Below are 17,777 nucleotides of genomic sequence, written 5' to 3'. Positions count from 1 at the left end.
CTAAGGTTTGGATCTAGTTTATACAGACATCCTCTCTCAGATACAGGCTAAGGTTTGGATCTAGTTTATACAGACATCCTCTCTCAGATACAGGCTAAGGTTTGGATCTAGTTTATACAAACATCCTCTCTCAGATACAGGCTAAGGTTTGGATCTAGTTTATACAAACATCCTCTCTCAGATACAGGCTAAGGTTTGGATCTAGTTTATACAGACATCCTCTCTCAGATACAGGCTAAGGTTTGGATCTAGTTTATACAGACATCCTCTCTCAGATACAGGCTAAGGTTTGGATCTAGTTTATACAGACATCCTCTCTCAGATACAGGCTAAGGTTTGGATCTAGTTTATACAGGTATGAATTGAATAATGAAACTTTATTGAAGAAGGAAACATTTCCCTTCCCACACAAGTATGTGTTATAACATTCAATACCTTTACAACACAATGTCCAACCTCTCTTCCCACACAAGTATGTGTTATAACATTCAATACCTTTACAATGCAATGTCCAACCTCTCTTCCCACACAAATATGTGTTATAAAATTCAATACCTTTACAACACAATATCAAACACATTGTCTCCTTACAAACTAATATAGACATGCCTTCAGAAAATACAGATTTCAAAATCGATATTCAATTCTTTGGTTGCTTATTGAGTATTTCTGAAGGACAATCCAGATCATACTTGCAAACTTTATGTACAGTTTTTTTTAGTGGAATCCTGGTCACAACATAAAAAAACTTGAAAAAGAATAAAGTAAAGATTTTTTCAACTGTTTCTGATACTGTGGAACTTAGTTATATCCTCAGAAAGTTTCTACATCATGTTTAATGACTAATAACCATATGTAACAGTATTTTGTTACCTTTTTGTTCAACCAATCTTATACATGAGGAGACAAATGTTGGTATTGTTTTACCCTCTCTCCTGAAACAGACAAAAAAATGTCCAATTATAACACATGCATTAAGCCATTTGACAAAAGAAATAAAACTTTTTAGAAAGGAAACTGAAATGTAAGTTGAATTATCTCCCCTTTCAAAATGTAAATAAGTGATATTTTGCAACAAGAACCAAAATTGTATATCATTGTTATAAATATAAAATGGTATTAGTTGCATACAAGTTAATCTCAAACTCGAAATATGGCAATGACTTCAAATAAAAAATCCTTTTTTGTGCAAATACTTACATAGTGACAGTTTTAATCTTGAATCCAAATATTCCTCCCTGGAGCTTAGATGGAGTCCTCTTTAATGTCTTTGCTGCTGTTGTGTGTCTCACTGATATTGTTAATGATATCTACAAAAATATAAAGATAGAAATATTCAAGACTTTTTCATTTAAAACTATTCTGCTGACAATTAGAATTAAATAGCCATTTCATTCACACTTTAAAAAAAGAAAGAAGGAATTCTTATATATTTTGAAAAAAAACTACTGCAGAACAAACTTGTATCTTCTCAAGGGGCCCCCATCCAAAAATTGATATTGGCAAACCAGGCTTAGCAACCATCTGTATTGAGCAATAGCCTTTATTAAAATATTATGATTATAATATGTCTACATAGTGCATTTTATGGAAAATTTAATACTATAAAAGGACCGCCTGTTTCATGTGACCAATATTTTGCTCTCCCTTCAATGGTCACTTAATTTGTAAAAAAATTAACAACACACAATACAAAGGCAAAATTATTTCACATGGTTTTCACACAAATTTCACATGATTTCCAACTGAATTGAGCAAATAAACTTTGTGACAGAGTTCATGTGAAATCCAGGTGAATCGAGCTTTCATGTGAAAATCATGTTTAAGCGAATTCATGTGACAATCACATTAGTTTCACGTGAAGTTCACATGAATTTCATGTGAAGCTTGAATTTCACATGAATTTCATGTGAAGCTTGAATTTCACATGAAAAATATTTGCCTATTGGATTACACACGTACAAAAAAAAAATTATATTAAAATTACTTCAGCAGGATTTTTTCATTATGGTGCAAAATGAAATTCTCATATTAAATCAATTATAACCAAATCACATTATTTTGCAAACACAAATATCGGAGTTTTTTGTAGTTATCAGTACATTAGCTTTGATCACATTACCTCATTCATGGAAATCTTTTGTTCTTTAAAACTGCTACTTAACCATTCCTTACTTAACTGAAAAAAAAACAATAAAAATGCAGTCAAATACCATTTGGAATGTGTAACCATCAAAACCCTCACAAATAAATGAAATGCAGCGAAAAAAAAATCTGCAAAATGACATTAGTATGGTGTTATGGGGTACATACCTTCTGCTAATGAGGGTATAAATTATATAGAATAATGATATTACACTGACAAAATTTTTTAACAAAGTTTCACCTTTTGCATGATTCTTAAAAAGACAGGTACTTAATGGAAACATTCAACAATAAATTATCTCTTAAACAAATTTCTCTACAAATGAAAATATTATCAGGGGAAGTCAATTCATTATGAAGGGTCTTGAAGAGTCTGAGACAGGTACTTAACAGAAATCATCAAGACTATATTACCTCTAAAGCACTTCTACCAATTAAAACATTATTAGGGGAAGCCACTTTATAACAGAGGATTCTAAGGGTCTGTGACCCATCCAACTCCAATTCAAAATCTTCATCCCATGTGGGATCAGTTGTATTCTGACATTTATGTGTCTGGGCCTTCTTAAAAAAATGTCCATAGGAGTCCAGCTCCAGTGTTACAAACACATCTAAAATACAAAGAATAAAGCAGTTCAAATTTTACACGAGACTACCAGAATCAAAATTACTGTTCATTCAGAAATTATTTGATTTATTTAAGAGGCATCGATAAGAGCATGCTATTTAATTTGAGTTCCACTCTATGCTCATTGCACATCATCAAATTTTAAGCAATGAGATTGTTTTCCTTTAGATGGGAGTTATATTTAGATACAGGAACATAAATTTACATGTATGTATTCAACCTTAAATGCTCCTTACAAATCTTCTCAGTGACAAACAAAAAAACTTCCATGAAATTTTTCATTATTAAATTTAATTGATTAAAGTACTACATAAGCCATCATGATAAATTGCTTGTACATACTGCATGCTCAGAATGTATGTAAAATGTATCTTGGAAAATAAATGAGCTATAGTATAAAATGAACCAATACTAACCTGAAGGCTGATCTAAACCACACAGATTGTGTATGGTTACCTTTAATAAAATACAGTATAATAGGAACCAGTACTAACCTGAAGGCTGATCTAAACCACACAGATTGTGTATGGTTACATTTAATAAAATACAGTATAATAGGAACCAGTACTAACCTGAAGGCTGATCTAAACCACACAGATTGAGTATGGTTACATTTAATAAAATACAGTATAATAGGAACCAGTACTAACCTGAAGGCTGATCTAAACCACACAGATTGAGTATGGTTACATTTAATAAAATACAGTATAATAGGAACCAGTACTAACCTGAAGGCTGATCTAAACCACACAGATTGTGTATGGTTACATTTAACAAACCGCTTAACATCTCCTCATCTGAAAAAAAAGCAAATATTCATTAATATAATCACATTCTTTCATAGAATTTCATTTGCTCAATATTTATGTAATTCATGTGATTTGCCTGCATGAACATACCAATGAAGAAAGACATGAAGATTAAAATGATTCAAATGTTACTAAAAAAGAGTTGCTAAAATAGCTTATAACATATAGAAATATAGATTCTCCTTCAATCTGTAAGAGATTAAAATATTTCTATACTTGAGATAGTTAAAGTTTGATTTCAACCTACTAGCTTCAGCGAGTAGGTTGAATCTAAAATTTAACTATCGAGAAAGGAGAAATCTTGTAATCCCCGAGAGCACTGAAGGAGATTCTGTTTCTCCCATGAAATTTGCAGAAAACTCGGAAATGTAAAATGGAGGGAAAATTTTTGCAGAAATTTGACCACCGCCCATTGGTTAAAAAGTCACACGCATTTTTAATCACTGGCTTAGAATGGAGAAAAAAAATACGATTTTTTTCGAATTAGGATATCAATTACTAATAGGCTTATATACTAGGCATAAAGTGTGGACTACTTGTTCTACTAAAACTTACCTTTTTTACTAAGGACATTTCCAATATTATTAACTTGAGGTAGCTAAAAAAAAAAAGAATATTCAAATCAAATACATGTACAAATTACTTATTTAAAAGTGAATACATCTCCAGATTACACAATAAAACAATACCCCATTAAATAAAGATGAGAAGAGAATATCCATATAAGACATTAACTTTTGTACCAATAACACAATAAGTTATAAATTCTTCAAATTAATTTAAATCAATTTAATTTTTTCATGTGATTCAAATCTTAAGTTCTTTAATGAGCAGGTACAAATTAAAGCAATGCACAATATCATTTACTGTGAAGGAACTTTTATCCCTGGGTACCAATTTTTGTGGTTAAGGAGAAAAATATCAGTTTGCGGATTCTTGAATTTGTGGATTTAAAACTCTATCAAACAAAGGAATGAATAATTTCGTTTTCGTTGGGAACCAAATTTTGTGGTTAACCAAACCCATGAAAAGCACAAAAATTGGTACCCCACAAACAATACTACTTTCAAAGTATGTGTTTAATTTCTTAATGCTAAATCTGACTCAGTATTTTATAAGTATCATGGAAGAACTTACTTTTATATTTTTACAAACCACAAAAACTCACACCCACAAATTAAAGTGCTTCAATTTACAGTAAAATAAGGATAATAAATACCTGTGTACTATTGTTAATCATACTTTGTATCCCATGAACACTGAGTTCTCTTGTCAGTCCAACTGTAACATAAAGAAATTTTCAATGAAGTTAATTATCAAGGCAAACATGATTAGGGTATTAAAAGATGGGATCCTTAATAACTCTGGTGTTTTTAAAAGTACAAAAGTTTACTTACTTCCATGAGGATGTCGCTGTTGACTGAGAATGGCATCCCTCCATTCCTCTCTCTCAAAGTCTGTTGATATAAGTATGATATAATCTTTACGATCCTCATCTCTTGTCTGTATATGTAGGGGGAGGTGGGGTGATGATAAAACTAACTGTGCTTCCTGTAAACATTAGATGCATCACATTTAGGCATTACTATGTATTGTAAAATATCATATACTTGACAATAATTGGTTCTAGATTAGTTTACTCCAAAACTTTGAAGCAAATATGACAATTGATGTACATGTATCATTTCATGTGACATGGCAATTTTATGTACCTGTACCGGTATATTAAAAAAAATTATACGATGACTTCAATGATTTCCTTTGACAGTTCTTTCCTTCAAAATTCTCAATAACTAGCTCAAAAAATAGAGGACTGTGTAGGATTTAACTAGCCCAAAACAAGAAATGAACTTGTCATTTCACTTGCCCGAATCAATTTTTACTAGCCCTGGGCTTTGAGCTAGTGGCTAAAGGCGAACACTGCTTTGAGAAATAACTTAGAATAATCAGTTTTTAATATAAAGACAGCTAGGATTCATTTCTCATTACCTTCTGTTTTTTACTGGTTATTGATTTTGATGTAAGGTACATTTTGAAAATTACCTGTTCTTCTATTTTTTTCTTTAACTTTTCAATATTTCTGGATGAAACTTTTCCAGCTATTGACCAAGTTCTCTGAAAGTAAAAGATAAAATACACAAAGGTATCCATATCCATTACAAAGTAGTAAAACAAGTTTCCTGTAAGTACATGTATTACAATGGTATTAAGGAGGTAGACCTGGGGTAGGGGACATAACTATTGAAATCAATGATATGTTTGTATCTTATTCAATTTCACCAAAACTTATCAAGCTTTAATTTGAATCAGAATGAAATCAATCCATGTTTCTTTGATGCTAACATGGGATTGATGTAAAGTGCTGAATACAAACGTTCCAATGATTTTTAAGAGTTGTGTCCCTTACCCTAGGTCTTCGGCCTTAAATGACAAAACAGTTGATCAAATGATCAGACCCAGCTTTGAACTAGTCCAACACACAGAGCCACATTTTTAATGTGCTAGCTAATAGAAGCAACAGCCCACAGGTAGCACAACAATTTAAAAAACATTGGTGTGACTCGGTTTTGAATCATACAACCTAGCTCTGCATTTCAGGTAAACACAGGTGCCATGAAAACACAGAGACAGTTTTTACTTGCCAAAATATTTTTCTTTAATCACTTACTTACCTCTCTAAAGCTTTCTGTATTTTTCCGAACTTCTTTCCGTAACTCAGATTTGAGGCTAACAATCCGTTTTTTCAATGGATCTATATCTTCTTTACAGGAATATGTCTTATCATCAGGTTTGGCTTCCACATTTACATTAGAAATAGGTATATACCATTTACATTCAAAACTCTTTACTTTGTGTCTGAAAAGGAGATAGAATTGTACTGTAAAATATAAAACTCATACGCTTTTATGTCTAGATTCAGAAATTAAGTTGTGCATTTATTACAACATTTCGACAATTTCTAAACAAATGCTATTTTTTTTTTTTTTTTGTAAAAGAAAGGCATAATACCGGTGTGTATACATACACCATTACTTAATAATGGAGGATCTAGAAATTTCAAACAGGGGTGGGTGGCAATGAATGGCCTAAGGGAGGGGGGCATGCTGTAGTGAATTCAATAATCAATATATTTGCTTTAAGTATATGGGGGACCTCTTTGATCTGCATATGCTTAAATCAACCTTAAAGACCAAAATAGTGGTGACCTATATATATATAATTAAAACTTGATGACTAGTAACTTACCTCCCAGATACTTTATGTTTTGTGCATACAATGACATCACTATATAGAAACAGGAACCGTAACTTCCTGCTGCTTCCAACAACTTCCACCACAAAACCACTCTTAACTAGATGGCCTTGTTCTTTAGGCTATAATGAAAATAAATACTTTTTGTAAATTGCTTTTATCTTTTAACTACAAATAAAAATGAATTATTGCAAACTTCAGTTTTCTGAATAAAGCATTTATTTTTTTCTTTCTTAGAATTGTAAATAAAAAACAGCATCCCAATCTCCTCCACTGTGTTCTAAGAAAATCTATAAAGAATTGAAAGCTTGAGAGCAATTAGAATGATGTATGGATGAAAAAAAAGTACAAAGGGCAATAACTCCATCACAAATGACTGGTCAGATCATTCTCTGAGCTATTAGTTTTAACAATGTTTAGTATAAATTGTATAAAAGAATCAGAAAAAAAATGTAGGCTTAAGAGTGCCTACAATAATCGCAGGAAAGACTGGCATTTCTATGTCCCCACTATCCATTGCAGCAGGGACAAACAAATGTTTCTTAAATATCATAGTTGATAGCTGAAGTAACATGACATATTACCTTTCTCTGTGAGTTTCCAGTAGTAGATCCACCATCCTCATCTCCACCAAATGATTTGATATTCAGATCAGCTAACGAAAGAGCTTTATTTAACATTAGGTAATCAGGGTGATCTGGAGGGGTATGGTTAAGTAAATCCTAAAATAGACATTATGCAAGGTTACAGGCATTTATTCTTTTTTTCATTTTGAGGTGTAAAATTGAAACTTGATGGAAATTAAAATATCAAAGAAAAAATACTCAGGAAAGTTTATAACATATAATGTTTGTTACTTACATGTAAAACCAGTGTGTTTCTCTGTAGCCTTTGCACAGGTTTGAAAAGAGCCTCTGAAAATAAACAATTTTCATTCAATATCATGACTCAAGATAAATTAGAGGGAAATATAGTTTTGATGAGTTTAATTTTAGTAACCATGTGTCAAGAACAAAAAATGATATGTGAGATTATCAGTATTTACATAACAAATTGAGAGATGGTAAAATTTGCTCTAAATAAGAGAAAAAATGTTGACTACATAAACTTTGTTATCCTTGACTTTTGGGCACAGAACGTCAACTACATAAACTTTGTTATCATTGACTTTTGGGCACAGAACGTCAACTACATAAACTTTGTTATCATTGACTTTTGGGCACAGAACGTTTACTAGATAAACTTTGTCATCATTAACTTTTGGCCACTGAACATTATCTACATCTGCTACATACATATATGACATCCCATATCATCTTCATGGCCAAATACTATGAATATTGTCCACAATATTAGATCTTCAAAGAAGACAATACCTTTGAAGTTACTGGACAATGCATTTATCTTATAACCAGATGGGTAAAGATGTTTTGATCTTCATTCTCTTTTTGTTTTATGTATAAGTGTTTGTAAGAATCAGGCAAAATGGAAAAAAATAAAAAACATGCGAGTCAAAAACCCACCAATCGGACAATGTAATATCACTGAACAATACTTTCTCAATTTGAAAAAACCAATATTTAATTTCTGCATCACTGGCTTTGCTCAGAATTTTTTCAATAGAATGTTAGAAAAATGAGGTTTTTTACAGAGTTATCTGCCCTTGAGATGTTCATTTTCAGTGCATTAAATGAAATTGTAATTCAATGCACCAACAAGATATGAAATAAATTATTGTCTTTTTTCCTCAATTCTGATGGTGCAAATAATCAAATTACACTATCAAAATGATAGGTTTTTTTATACTATGTTTCACCCACTGCCCCGATTCTTACAGAGACTGACATTTCAACATTCACAACAGAAGTCTAGCTGGATCAAACTTTTACTTACACAAAGGTTGCTTATGTAGGCTCGCCTGTGGCTCAAGGCATTATCAATGTTTCAGGCAATAACACTTCTCAAGGGCAGTAAATTTATCAATGCCCTCTACATAAGGAACTGTTGTTTTTATTTCATATAAGAATCTGAAGAGGGCATCCATGTGTGATTATGCCAGCAACATAATCATTTTGCAATCCTCTCTTGAAATCTTAATGTACAGTTACAAATTCCATGTAACATAAAGTAAGATAATGGCAGAGGAGATGATGGTAATAAATTTAGATATTAGCAAAGGGAAAGGTGGTAATAAATCTAGATAATGGCAGAGGGGATGGTGGTAAAAAATTAATGGCAGAGGAGATGGTGGTAATAAATTCAGATAATGGCAGAGGGGACAGTGGTAATCAAAGCAGCGTATGGGTTGTTACAGACCTGCCAGCCCAAATCACTGAAATGAGGTACTTTCTACTGGCAAGGAATTTTATTGGACCATAATCTTGGCCTTCTGAGACTCAAGCTTTCTATTCAAAAATGCAAAATGTACAGTGCAATTCACATAGTCATTTTTTTAAATTAACACCTCTGAGCCTAGATAAACTTCAAGTATAATGATGTTGTAGAGTATTTTTCACTTCTACATTGGGTTAATTATTCCCTACGAATCAAGATTACTAAACTCTAAGGTAATATCTTTGAACGAACTATATTCTTTGTGGTAGGATTTTATAAAGCAGTAAAGGAACCTGATAGATTTTATGCTTCACTTCTTTGGAAGAATTTCATTAAAATAGAGATACAGATTTGTTATCTCTTGATTGTTACACAAGTGAAAATAAAAATAAAATCAGATCTATTCTATTTTCTATCAGTTTTCCAATTTTTGAATTTTCTGAAAAAAACTTCTAAGAATACTGTAAGCAAATTAATTTTTGTGGATTCTGTCAAATGAATGCGTTTTTTTTTTTTTTTTTTTTTTTTTTTGGGGGGGGGTATTTGGTATCACTTCCTGTGCTTTCAAAAAATGACTAATGTTAAATAGTATAAAAAATTGATTTCTTTGGTATCATTCTGTCCACCATGAAAATAGCAACAATCCAAACACCACAAAAATTGTTAAGTTTACAGTACGTATCTTATGTTAAAACTGTTACATCATTAATTACCTTCTAATGAAGTCTTTTCTATGAATCCATTTGTCATGTTTATCTCCTACAAAAAAATAATTGTTGTATCATATTAAAATTTTTTTCAACTCTGAATAAAAAAGGCCATGGAAAGTTTAAACAGTACATAATTAAATATGTCTTCCATCTTTCATTTGAACAATAATCACTCTTAGACTTATATGCATTACCCACCATCAACAACAAAAACTTATTCTAAGGGCCATAACTCTATAATAAATTATCAGATTCTGCTGCATCCATCTGTAATGAACTAAACTCACCATAGAAGATACCATTCCTTTAAACTCAGCATTTTCACTACCATACTTCTGTACCAAGTCTCTCGCTTTGTTTAAGTTCTCTACATACTCTTTATAGATAGGTATATAGAACGTCTAAAATTGAAAGAAAAACTATAAATCTACATATCATTGTTGGAAAATAAAACTCTTTTGAACAAAAACCTTTCTTTTAAATAAATTGAAACCAGTTTAAACCACACCTCCTTGTTTCTGAAGGATAGGTGTTTTAATTATGGAGGTTAAAAAATATTGAAGTTAATATGAAAGAGTCTCATAGAGATAGGTTTTAAGTATACTTTGTGGTTCAATTTAGACAAGTTTCACTGTACCACAAGAAAGGTCAATATCTAAAGCTTTAACGATAAGGGATATACAGAATGCTTGATTGATTGATTAAGGTAATTGTTACAGCGGTTGATTAACAGTAGTTTTTATGTTAAATGGCAAATACAAGATTAAGTGCATATGCTGACTCATGATGAAAGTATTTGTTCTTTTATTCTTTATAAGGATGATTTCCATCTTTTACAATTTCTAAACCATGCATTATAAAGCTTATTATGAATTACACCATGATGTAACATATTGAACAATATTAATTGGAAAATAATTCATGGTAACTTAGTAAATTAAGCACGTGAACAGACTTCTCAGGGATCAAGCTCTAGAGACAGATAAATATGCAATAACAAAATGACTAAGCATTTGATGTTTTAAGGTCATTCAGTGGTTTGAATAATACTGCTGACATCACAGGTACATTGTCAGCATGTTCCAAAAAAAAAATTAATCATTAAAAACCCAGTTACCCAATATAACATTGTGGAGAGTACTATTCTTCTCAATGATCTGGTAATATTTTATATGAAATAACAATGCATTTTGATCAAATAAGTCACTTTACAATTATGCCAAGGGGAGATAATTTACACAGAATGCACAAGTAAAATGCAATAAATGATTATAAATTTGATAGCAATTTAGCATTTTTTCTATAATTCAAATGACCCAATTAGTCAAAGTGAAAATTCCATATTGTCTGTTTAATATTAAAAATTGAACAATTCATATTTTTTGTACATCGCATAGATTTTTAAACAGAATTTAAGTTTAAAAATCCCTCTATTAATTTTTTTCCCTTAAACCTATCAAAACCTAAGCAAACTTTTTCTGGTTCCAACTTACTAACAAGGGGTATATGCAAAGGCAAGACAAAAAAATGGGTAGACTTAAGTGGCCAGCTGTGGATGTAATTTATGAAAAATCAACTTTTTACAGATTTAACCCAAAACATTGAAATATCTGTTCCATTTCATTTGTTGGATACATATTGATTAGTTTTGCTTCCACAAAAACTGTCCCTCTTACCAATTCTTTAAATATATGGCCTATTTCTTGATCGTCACTCCATGTGTCGACCTTCTCCTCTAACTGGTCCACAAAAGTCTGGTGGTACTGTTTTATATCTTCAATTTTATAAAATATTGTCGATAAATCCTCTAACGGCAACATCTTACAATTCTCCTGAAGGCTTTTGGTCTGCAAGTTTCTTTTTATCTGAAATACACAACTAGATTATGAGTCCTAGGTCTTAACATAACAAGTGATTGTTTTCAGAATATTTATTCTGTTGTCAACATTGTGTGTCTGGATTGTCTTTGCTTTCTTCTTTTTATCACATTTTGTCCATGTCTTTGGATTCTCTTAATTAAAGTTGTCCATCTGTTTTCATACTTCTGTAATTTTGCCAAAATTCATCAACAATTGAATAAACAATCATACTTGTTTTTTATGTATGTTTGGTGCAATAATAAAACAATCTCAAAGTTTAAATGTAATACATCAGATAATCAGATAAGAGTCAATGACCTCAGCCCACATCATTCAAGTTAATGAAATAGCCTTTATTTGATAGAGTTACATGAAAACATCTGTGCAATTCAAGGCCTAAATCAACACCAACTGTACAACTTCCTACACCACTGCTCTAACTATTAAACAGTGTTTTCCTTTATCAACCTTCTCATTTCCTAATAGTTTCCTTCCCCTGTTCTTAAAATACCCCCAATACACCTACAGAAAACAATACACTAGTTCACCCTTGCAGTCTCACATAATTTCCACATACACAGTGATAATATAAACAAAAATTGCAAAATAGCAATTCAAAAAGCACAAACTTTTTATTAACTAAATTGAACAAGGGCCATTTCTATCATGAACGTTGTATATATATGATTTTGTAGTAGAATTTTACAATTTGTTTTAGCAATGAAAACCTCTCACCATGGTCTTGGCAGTAAAGCTGTAAAACTGGTGACCCCTTAAGAAGGTAGACCAGCGGTAAGGGACATAAGTCTTTAAAAGATTTGTTTAAAACTGCCCTGAAAATAAAAACTCATCATAGTTTTGGTTCATGTAGTACCGGCAGTACTACCCATTCCCAAATCTCATTATTTTATACTTTGTTTCAAATACCTGGCCATCTCTCTCTCTCTAAAAAAGATTGTCTATAGTAGTAAAATCCTAAAAAGATCAAATGGTTTCAGACTTAATCAAACCACTTGGCCATATTGTCCTTGATAAATATTGTTCATTTGACAAATTTTGAACATTGCACTGATTAACCTCTGTGATTTCCTGTAGGATCTGTATTAACCTTTGTGATTTCCTGTAGGATCTGTATTAACCTTTGTGATTTCCTGTAGGATCTATACAAATCTAAGTGATTTTCTGTAGGATCTGTACAAACTTTAGTGATTTCCTGAAGGATCTTTATTACTTTGGTGGTTTCATGTAGGATCTTTAACAACCTCTTTGATTTCCTGTAAGATCTGTACTAACTTTTGTGATTTCATGTAGAAACTGTATTAACCTTTGTGATTACCTGGAGGGTCTGTACTAACCTTTGTGATTTCCTGTAGGATCTGTACTAACCTTTGTGATTTCCTGAAGGATCTGTAGATAGGTTTTCTCACTCTCCAAAATCCCTTTTACCACTATTTCTCTCATGTGTAACTTCTTTTGTCTATCTTGTTTCAAGGTCTCCAGCTCTTCTATTTTTCTCTGTAATTGATAAACACCTTTTCCAGAAAAATGTTGAAATAAGGAACATAATGAAAAGACCCAGTTTCAAGAAGTGTTATTTTTACCACCCAAACCCAAATCCTCATCCTAACCCTAGTTACATTTAATAACACTGTTCCTATACACAGTAAACTAAGATATACTTACAATTACATTTAACTGACGTGCATGCAGATGCACACTGATCTATATGTTTATGTAGCAGTCTTTATAAAAATCAGACTCAAACTGATTCATGCATGTCAAAACCCCACCAAATTCAGTTTTATTTCTTCAAAAAGAGTTATTGATCATAATAAGTCTTAGTTTTTCATTTGGTTGTACATGACATTGATTTTAGTGGGAGATAAATGTATGATTTTGAAAAAAGAGAAAATCTGACTTCAGAAATGATAATCGTTATATGAATGTATAGCATATGTAGACTGAAAAAGCATCGTTTTTTCGGAGGGTTCTTCTATACCATGAATGACTTTGCCATTTTGTAGTGTCTGATATTTATGTGGACTGGTACTTAAGTAACTTACTGTAAACATGCAATTTTTTTTTTGATGTACAAATTATAGCCATTTTTCGCAGTGGAAAAAAAGTGTGAAAAAAAAACCCTAAAATTGATTTTTATCACTATAAAACACAAATCTTGTTTTGGAACTACAAAAGTTGACACCCACAAAGTATTTATTTGACAGAATCTGCAAAAATTAGCAACAACGAAATACACTATGTTTACAGTATTCATTTTTTGCCATTGTCAATTAATCTTCATTATTGCACCACATAAAATATATTAAACCATAATTGAATTGAGATAAATGATTTTTACTTTTTGACATTTAAATAATTCTAATTCAAACATGGTGATTAATTCCACATTGCCACTTTCAATTATTGAGATTGCAACAATAAGTACACTTTGTCACTAAGAATTTCATGAAATTTCAATCACTTTTTAATTTGTGTTATTCCTACTTTAACAACATTGCTGAAATAGTGGAAATTCATATCAGTGAACTTTTTTATGCACTATAACTATAGAAATAACAAAATTCCATCTAGAACTATGAGTGATCCTTCTGAGTGATACCCTCAACTACCATATAGTGGGTAGTTTTTGTGAGGTGCTGAATTTGGTGTATTTTAGCCATCTGTCTATAAATGCCAAAGTAAATTCCATGAAATATTTACTCTGGGCTTCAGACCTCTGTGCACCACTTAGCATCCACAAAAATTAGAAATGCCAAAATTTTTTTTATACTTTTTCACCTCAAAATTGCAAAACTTTACTCCAACCAAAGTACCATGCTATACTGTATATGTTACACCTGAGCAGTGTTCTAGGATATTTCGAAAATTGAGGTTTCCTCGGGAAAAATCCATATAAAATCAACTTTCCCACAGTCAAAGACTGCTTTCCTAACAAAACAAATCTTTACAACATATGAAGTTTTCAACTTGCCACGGGGAAGTGTAACTTAGTACCTAACTTTCCCTGACCCAAATTCACTTGCCCCGGGTAACGGGAAATAGGAATCCTAGAACACTGCTGAGTTGGAGTTTTCCTTTTTAAAGCATCTGATAACAATTGCTTTATGCATAATAAACAGCCGTCATACAATAAAACCCGCTGAGTTGCTCATTTGCTTTTGTTACTTTGTATATATGATTTTAGTTACTTTATGTTCTTTGTTGTGTTTGTCTGTTTTCCATGTCTGGTCTCTGTCCCTGGATTGCATTCTTTTGATTACTGCTATAACCTTGGTTCCCTTGATTACTCTTTGATTACCGCTACAACCTTGGTTCCCTTGATTACTCTTGGATTACCGCTATAACCTTAGTTCTCTTGATTATTCTCTCACACCCTTTGATTTAAAAGATTTGCTACAGTAAAACAGGGAAATTTTTGCATTGACCTTTTTCCCCAGTTTCATTAATCTGCTTTCATCCAGTTTTAAATTGGTAATACAATGTAAATACAATATTCACAGCAGTTTAATTTTCATGTTAAAAGTCTGAACACAAAAATAGTGAAAACAAAAATGCCACAAAGATTTCAAGGTATACATGTACTATTGTCGAAAGAGACTTCTCTGAAGATTTCTAGTTTATACCAGTTTAAGTTTAACCAGGTTTTATTGTATAAAAATTTATTAAAATCAAATAAACCTTTCATAGGAAATTTCACATAAAAAAATGGGGAGGGTCAGACCAATTGACAGAAAATTTCTATATCCCCTTAAAAAATTATTTGGGGAAAAAAATTGTAGCACTTCATCTTACATCATCAAGACTGTCACAGCTCACATTATCTTCTGTGCTATCCTCATCTTCTGCAACCTTGCTGTATATGACCTTTGTGTGACCTTGATTGTCATCATTGCTGCCTCCATCACATGAATCCTTGTCAAGGAAACTCTCTTCTCTTACTATGCTTCCATCCTCCCCAATAAACACTGAATCCCGCACTGAGTGAACATGATCATCATGGTTAACTGTAACAATAAAATTTTTCATGAAAAATATTTTCAAACTCAAAAAAACAGTGATCATAACTCAATAAAAGATATCCTCAACTTCATATCAAAGTAAAAATATATACATGGTCAAAATATTAGCAAAGTCGTCAAACTGGAAGTTTGTTTTGTCTGAAATTAAATCACATATTATATGGAATACTTATATTAAGCTTCACTTCTGTCACACTAACAAATGACTATAGTAAGCATACAATTGCAGAGTAAACTGTAATGAAAAAGTAAACAAAGGAAAGGGTGGATAGATAAACACAAGGTGATTGCTATATACCTCCAACAAAGCCATGACCAAAACTGACGACCAACTTAAAATCTGTGTTTTTATATGCAGTTTGAGGGCCACTTTTATTTTTCGCTTTCTTCCTGATCCATATTAAAATGGAGACCAACTGTTAATATTTCAAAAAGCTCAAATTGATTTAAAAGTCCATGATTTTAAACATTCAATACAAAAATGCCTTAAAAATCCAAGATAAGGCAGATTTGTAAACACGACAGAAAATAAATTCCTGAATCATTATTGTTTTTGAATTTATCAGGCATCCTTTGATATCTTTTATCTGGGTAAACCTGCAATGATCATAATGCATACACTCTAAAGATGAAAACCTTCCAACTTCCCTATCTCAAATCGTGACTTAGCAAAAATCAGTATCTCTTGTTTCAAACCACAATCAAATAAAAGAGACATCATGTTTTATTTTCATTTTTTTTTTCTGTGAGTAATATACATGTAACATAATATAACTTGTTATTAACTACAAATACAATGCACATATTCACTGCATGAATCAAAAGAATACAACAAACAGGATACCAGAAACAGAAAAGTTTCAAAACATGTCAAGGTGTCAGAAATATTTTATAGAATTATCAACATTTATCAATGTTTAAATTTCAGTGTAATACAAAGTAAATTTTCATTAAAATGATGTGAACAAGCATAAAGAACACCTTATCATATTTAACCATTAATTTGAATTATCTCCCCTAGCAGCAACCTGGCACTCAAACTCTCTTTTAATGCACATCTACACATAATGTCTAATCATCCTATCAAGTTTTGTCAAAATCCAAAGAGGGAGTATAGAAGGAGTTAATTTTGTTTACGAGTTTTAATATGGGTGGCCTCTTTGACATATTTACCATATCAATTCTTGTTATATAGGACAATAAACATCTTCCTTCCTATACATAACCAAATATGATGCCAAACTTCCTATAAAATTGCACTGAAATCCCTTGAGCAGTTTAGCAGGAGTTGGGCTTGTAAGTTATGGAGACACACAAATGGACATAGACAGAATTATTACCACTGAAAACTTCTTGGCAGTGGGTATAATTATAAAACAACACCATGATATACTTAGAATACTTTCGGTATCACTACTTCATCAATAAAGAATATAAAAACCATGATCTTTATATGTCTTTTTTTTTAGGCTGAACAATTTATTTTCCATGGATATTTTGGGTCAGAAACTAAACTAGACCAAACAGCTATCTACAAGGCCTAAATAACAGATAGATTTTTACAAAACAAAAAGATTCATTTAGTACAACAATTGTATTGAAATTATCTTTTGTTCCAACTATGCACATAGTAAAACAAAACATGATTTTTTTCCCTATCTATTGTCCATTTCCGGGTCTCAATAAATCATTTCCTCTTTCAAAAAAGTTGGAGTTTTATGTAATACAATGTTTATTGTTTTGATGTCCTGCCCACTTATTCTAACCAAAAATCTACTAACAATCACTAAAATAATACATATTTTACCACACAAATAAGGAAGTAAATGGGAGACAACTCCACAAAAATATTGATCTGAATTGCAGTATATTCAAAGTAATTGTAGGTTACTTCAATTGTTTTTTTTTTTGTTCAACTAAGAGTTGTTAACTGTCAAACATTCACACAGAAATGTTTCCAGCCATGAAAAGTGCACTTCCCCAAAAATCTATTTTGGACA

At 31.5% G+C, this 17,777-nt stretch overlaps 1 protein-coding gene across 1 annotated transcript in view; it reads right to left on the bottom strand.

Moving 5' to 3' along the window:
• LOC148607400 (active breakpoint cluster region-related protein-like) overlaps nt 1–17,777 on the bottom strand; it is a 43,905-nt gene that overhangs the window by 7,902 nt on the left and 18,226 nt on the right. Inside the window, exons 2-19 of the mRNA XM_088546974.1 lie at nt 15,551–15,762; nt 13,124–13,252; nt 11,555–11,743; nt 10,166–10,279; nt 9,882–9,927; nt 7,696–7,748; nt 7,419–7,556; nt 6,829–6,956; nt 6,255–6,438; nt 5,626–5,697; nt 4,980–5,133; nt 4,802–4,863; nt 4,138–4,180; nt 3,502–3,570; nt 2,560–2,756; nt 2,123–2,179; nt 1,201–1,310; nt 874–935 (exon numbers count right to left, since the gene is read on the bottom strand). Coding sequence (XP_088403100.1) covers nt 874–935; nt 1,201–1,310; nt 2,123–2,179; nt 2,560–2,756; nt 3,502–3,570; nt 4,138–4,180; nt 4,802–4,863; nt 4,980–5,133; nt 5,626–5,697; nt 6,255–6,438; nt 6,829–6,956; nt 7,419–7,556; nt 7,696–7,748; nt 9,882–9,927; nt 10,166–10,279; nt 11,555–11,743; nt 13,124–13,252; nt 15,551–15,762 — 2,019 coding nt within the window. The remainder of the gene's footprint in view (nt 1–873; nt 936–1,200; nt 1,311–2,122; nt 2,180–2,559; nt 2,757–3,501; nt 3,571–4,137; nt 4,181–4,801; nt 4,864–4,979; nt 5,134–5,625; nt 5,698–6,254; nt 6,439–6,828; nt 6,957–7,418; nt 7,557–7,695; nt 7,749–9,881; nt 9,928–10,165; nt 10,280–11,554; nt 11,744–13,123; nt 13,253–15,550; nt 15,763–17,777) is intronic.

The sequence above is a fragment of the Perna viridis genome, chromosome 9 (genome assembly GCF_037379345.1).
Source record: "Perna viridis isolate PV_CMFRI_1.1 ecotype Kerala chromosome 9, ASM3737934v1, whole genome shotgun sequence".
In the NCBI taxonomy this organism is placed as follows: domain Eukaryota; kingdom Metazoa; phylum Mollusca; class Bivalvia; order Mytilida; family Mytilidae; genus Perna; species Perna viridis.
Note: the sequence above shows the minus strand (reverse complement) of the source record. Positions and strands in the feature narration are given on the sequence as shown.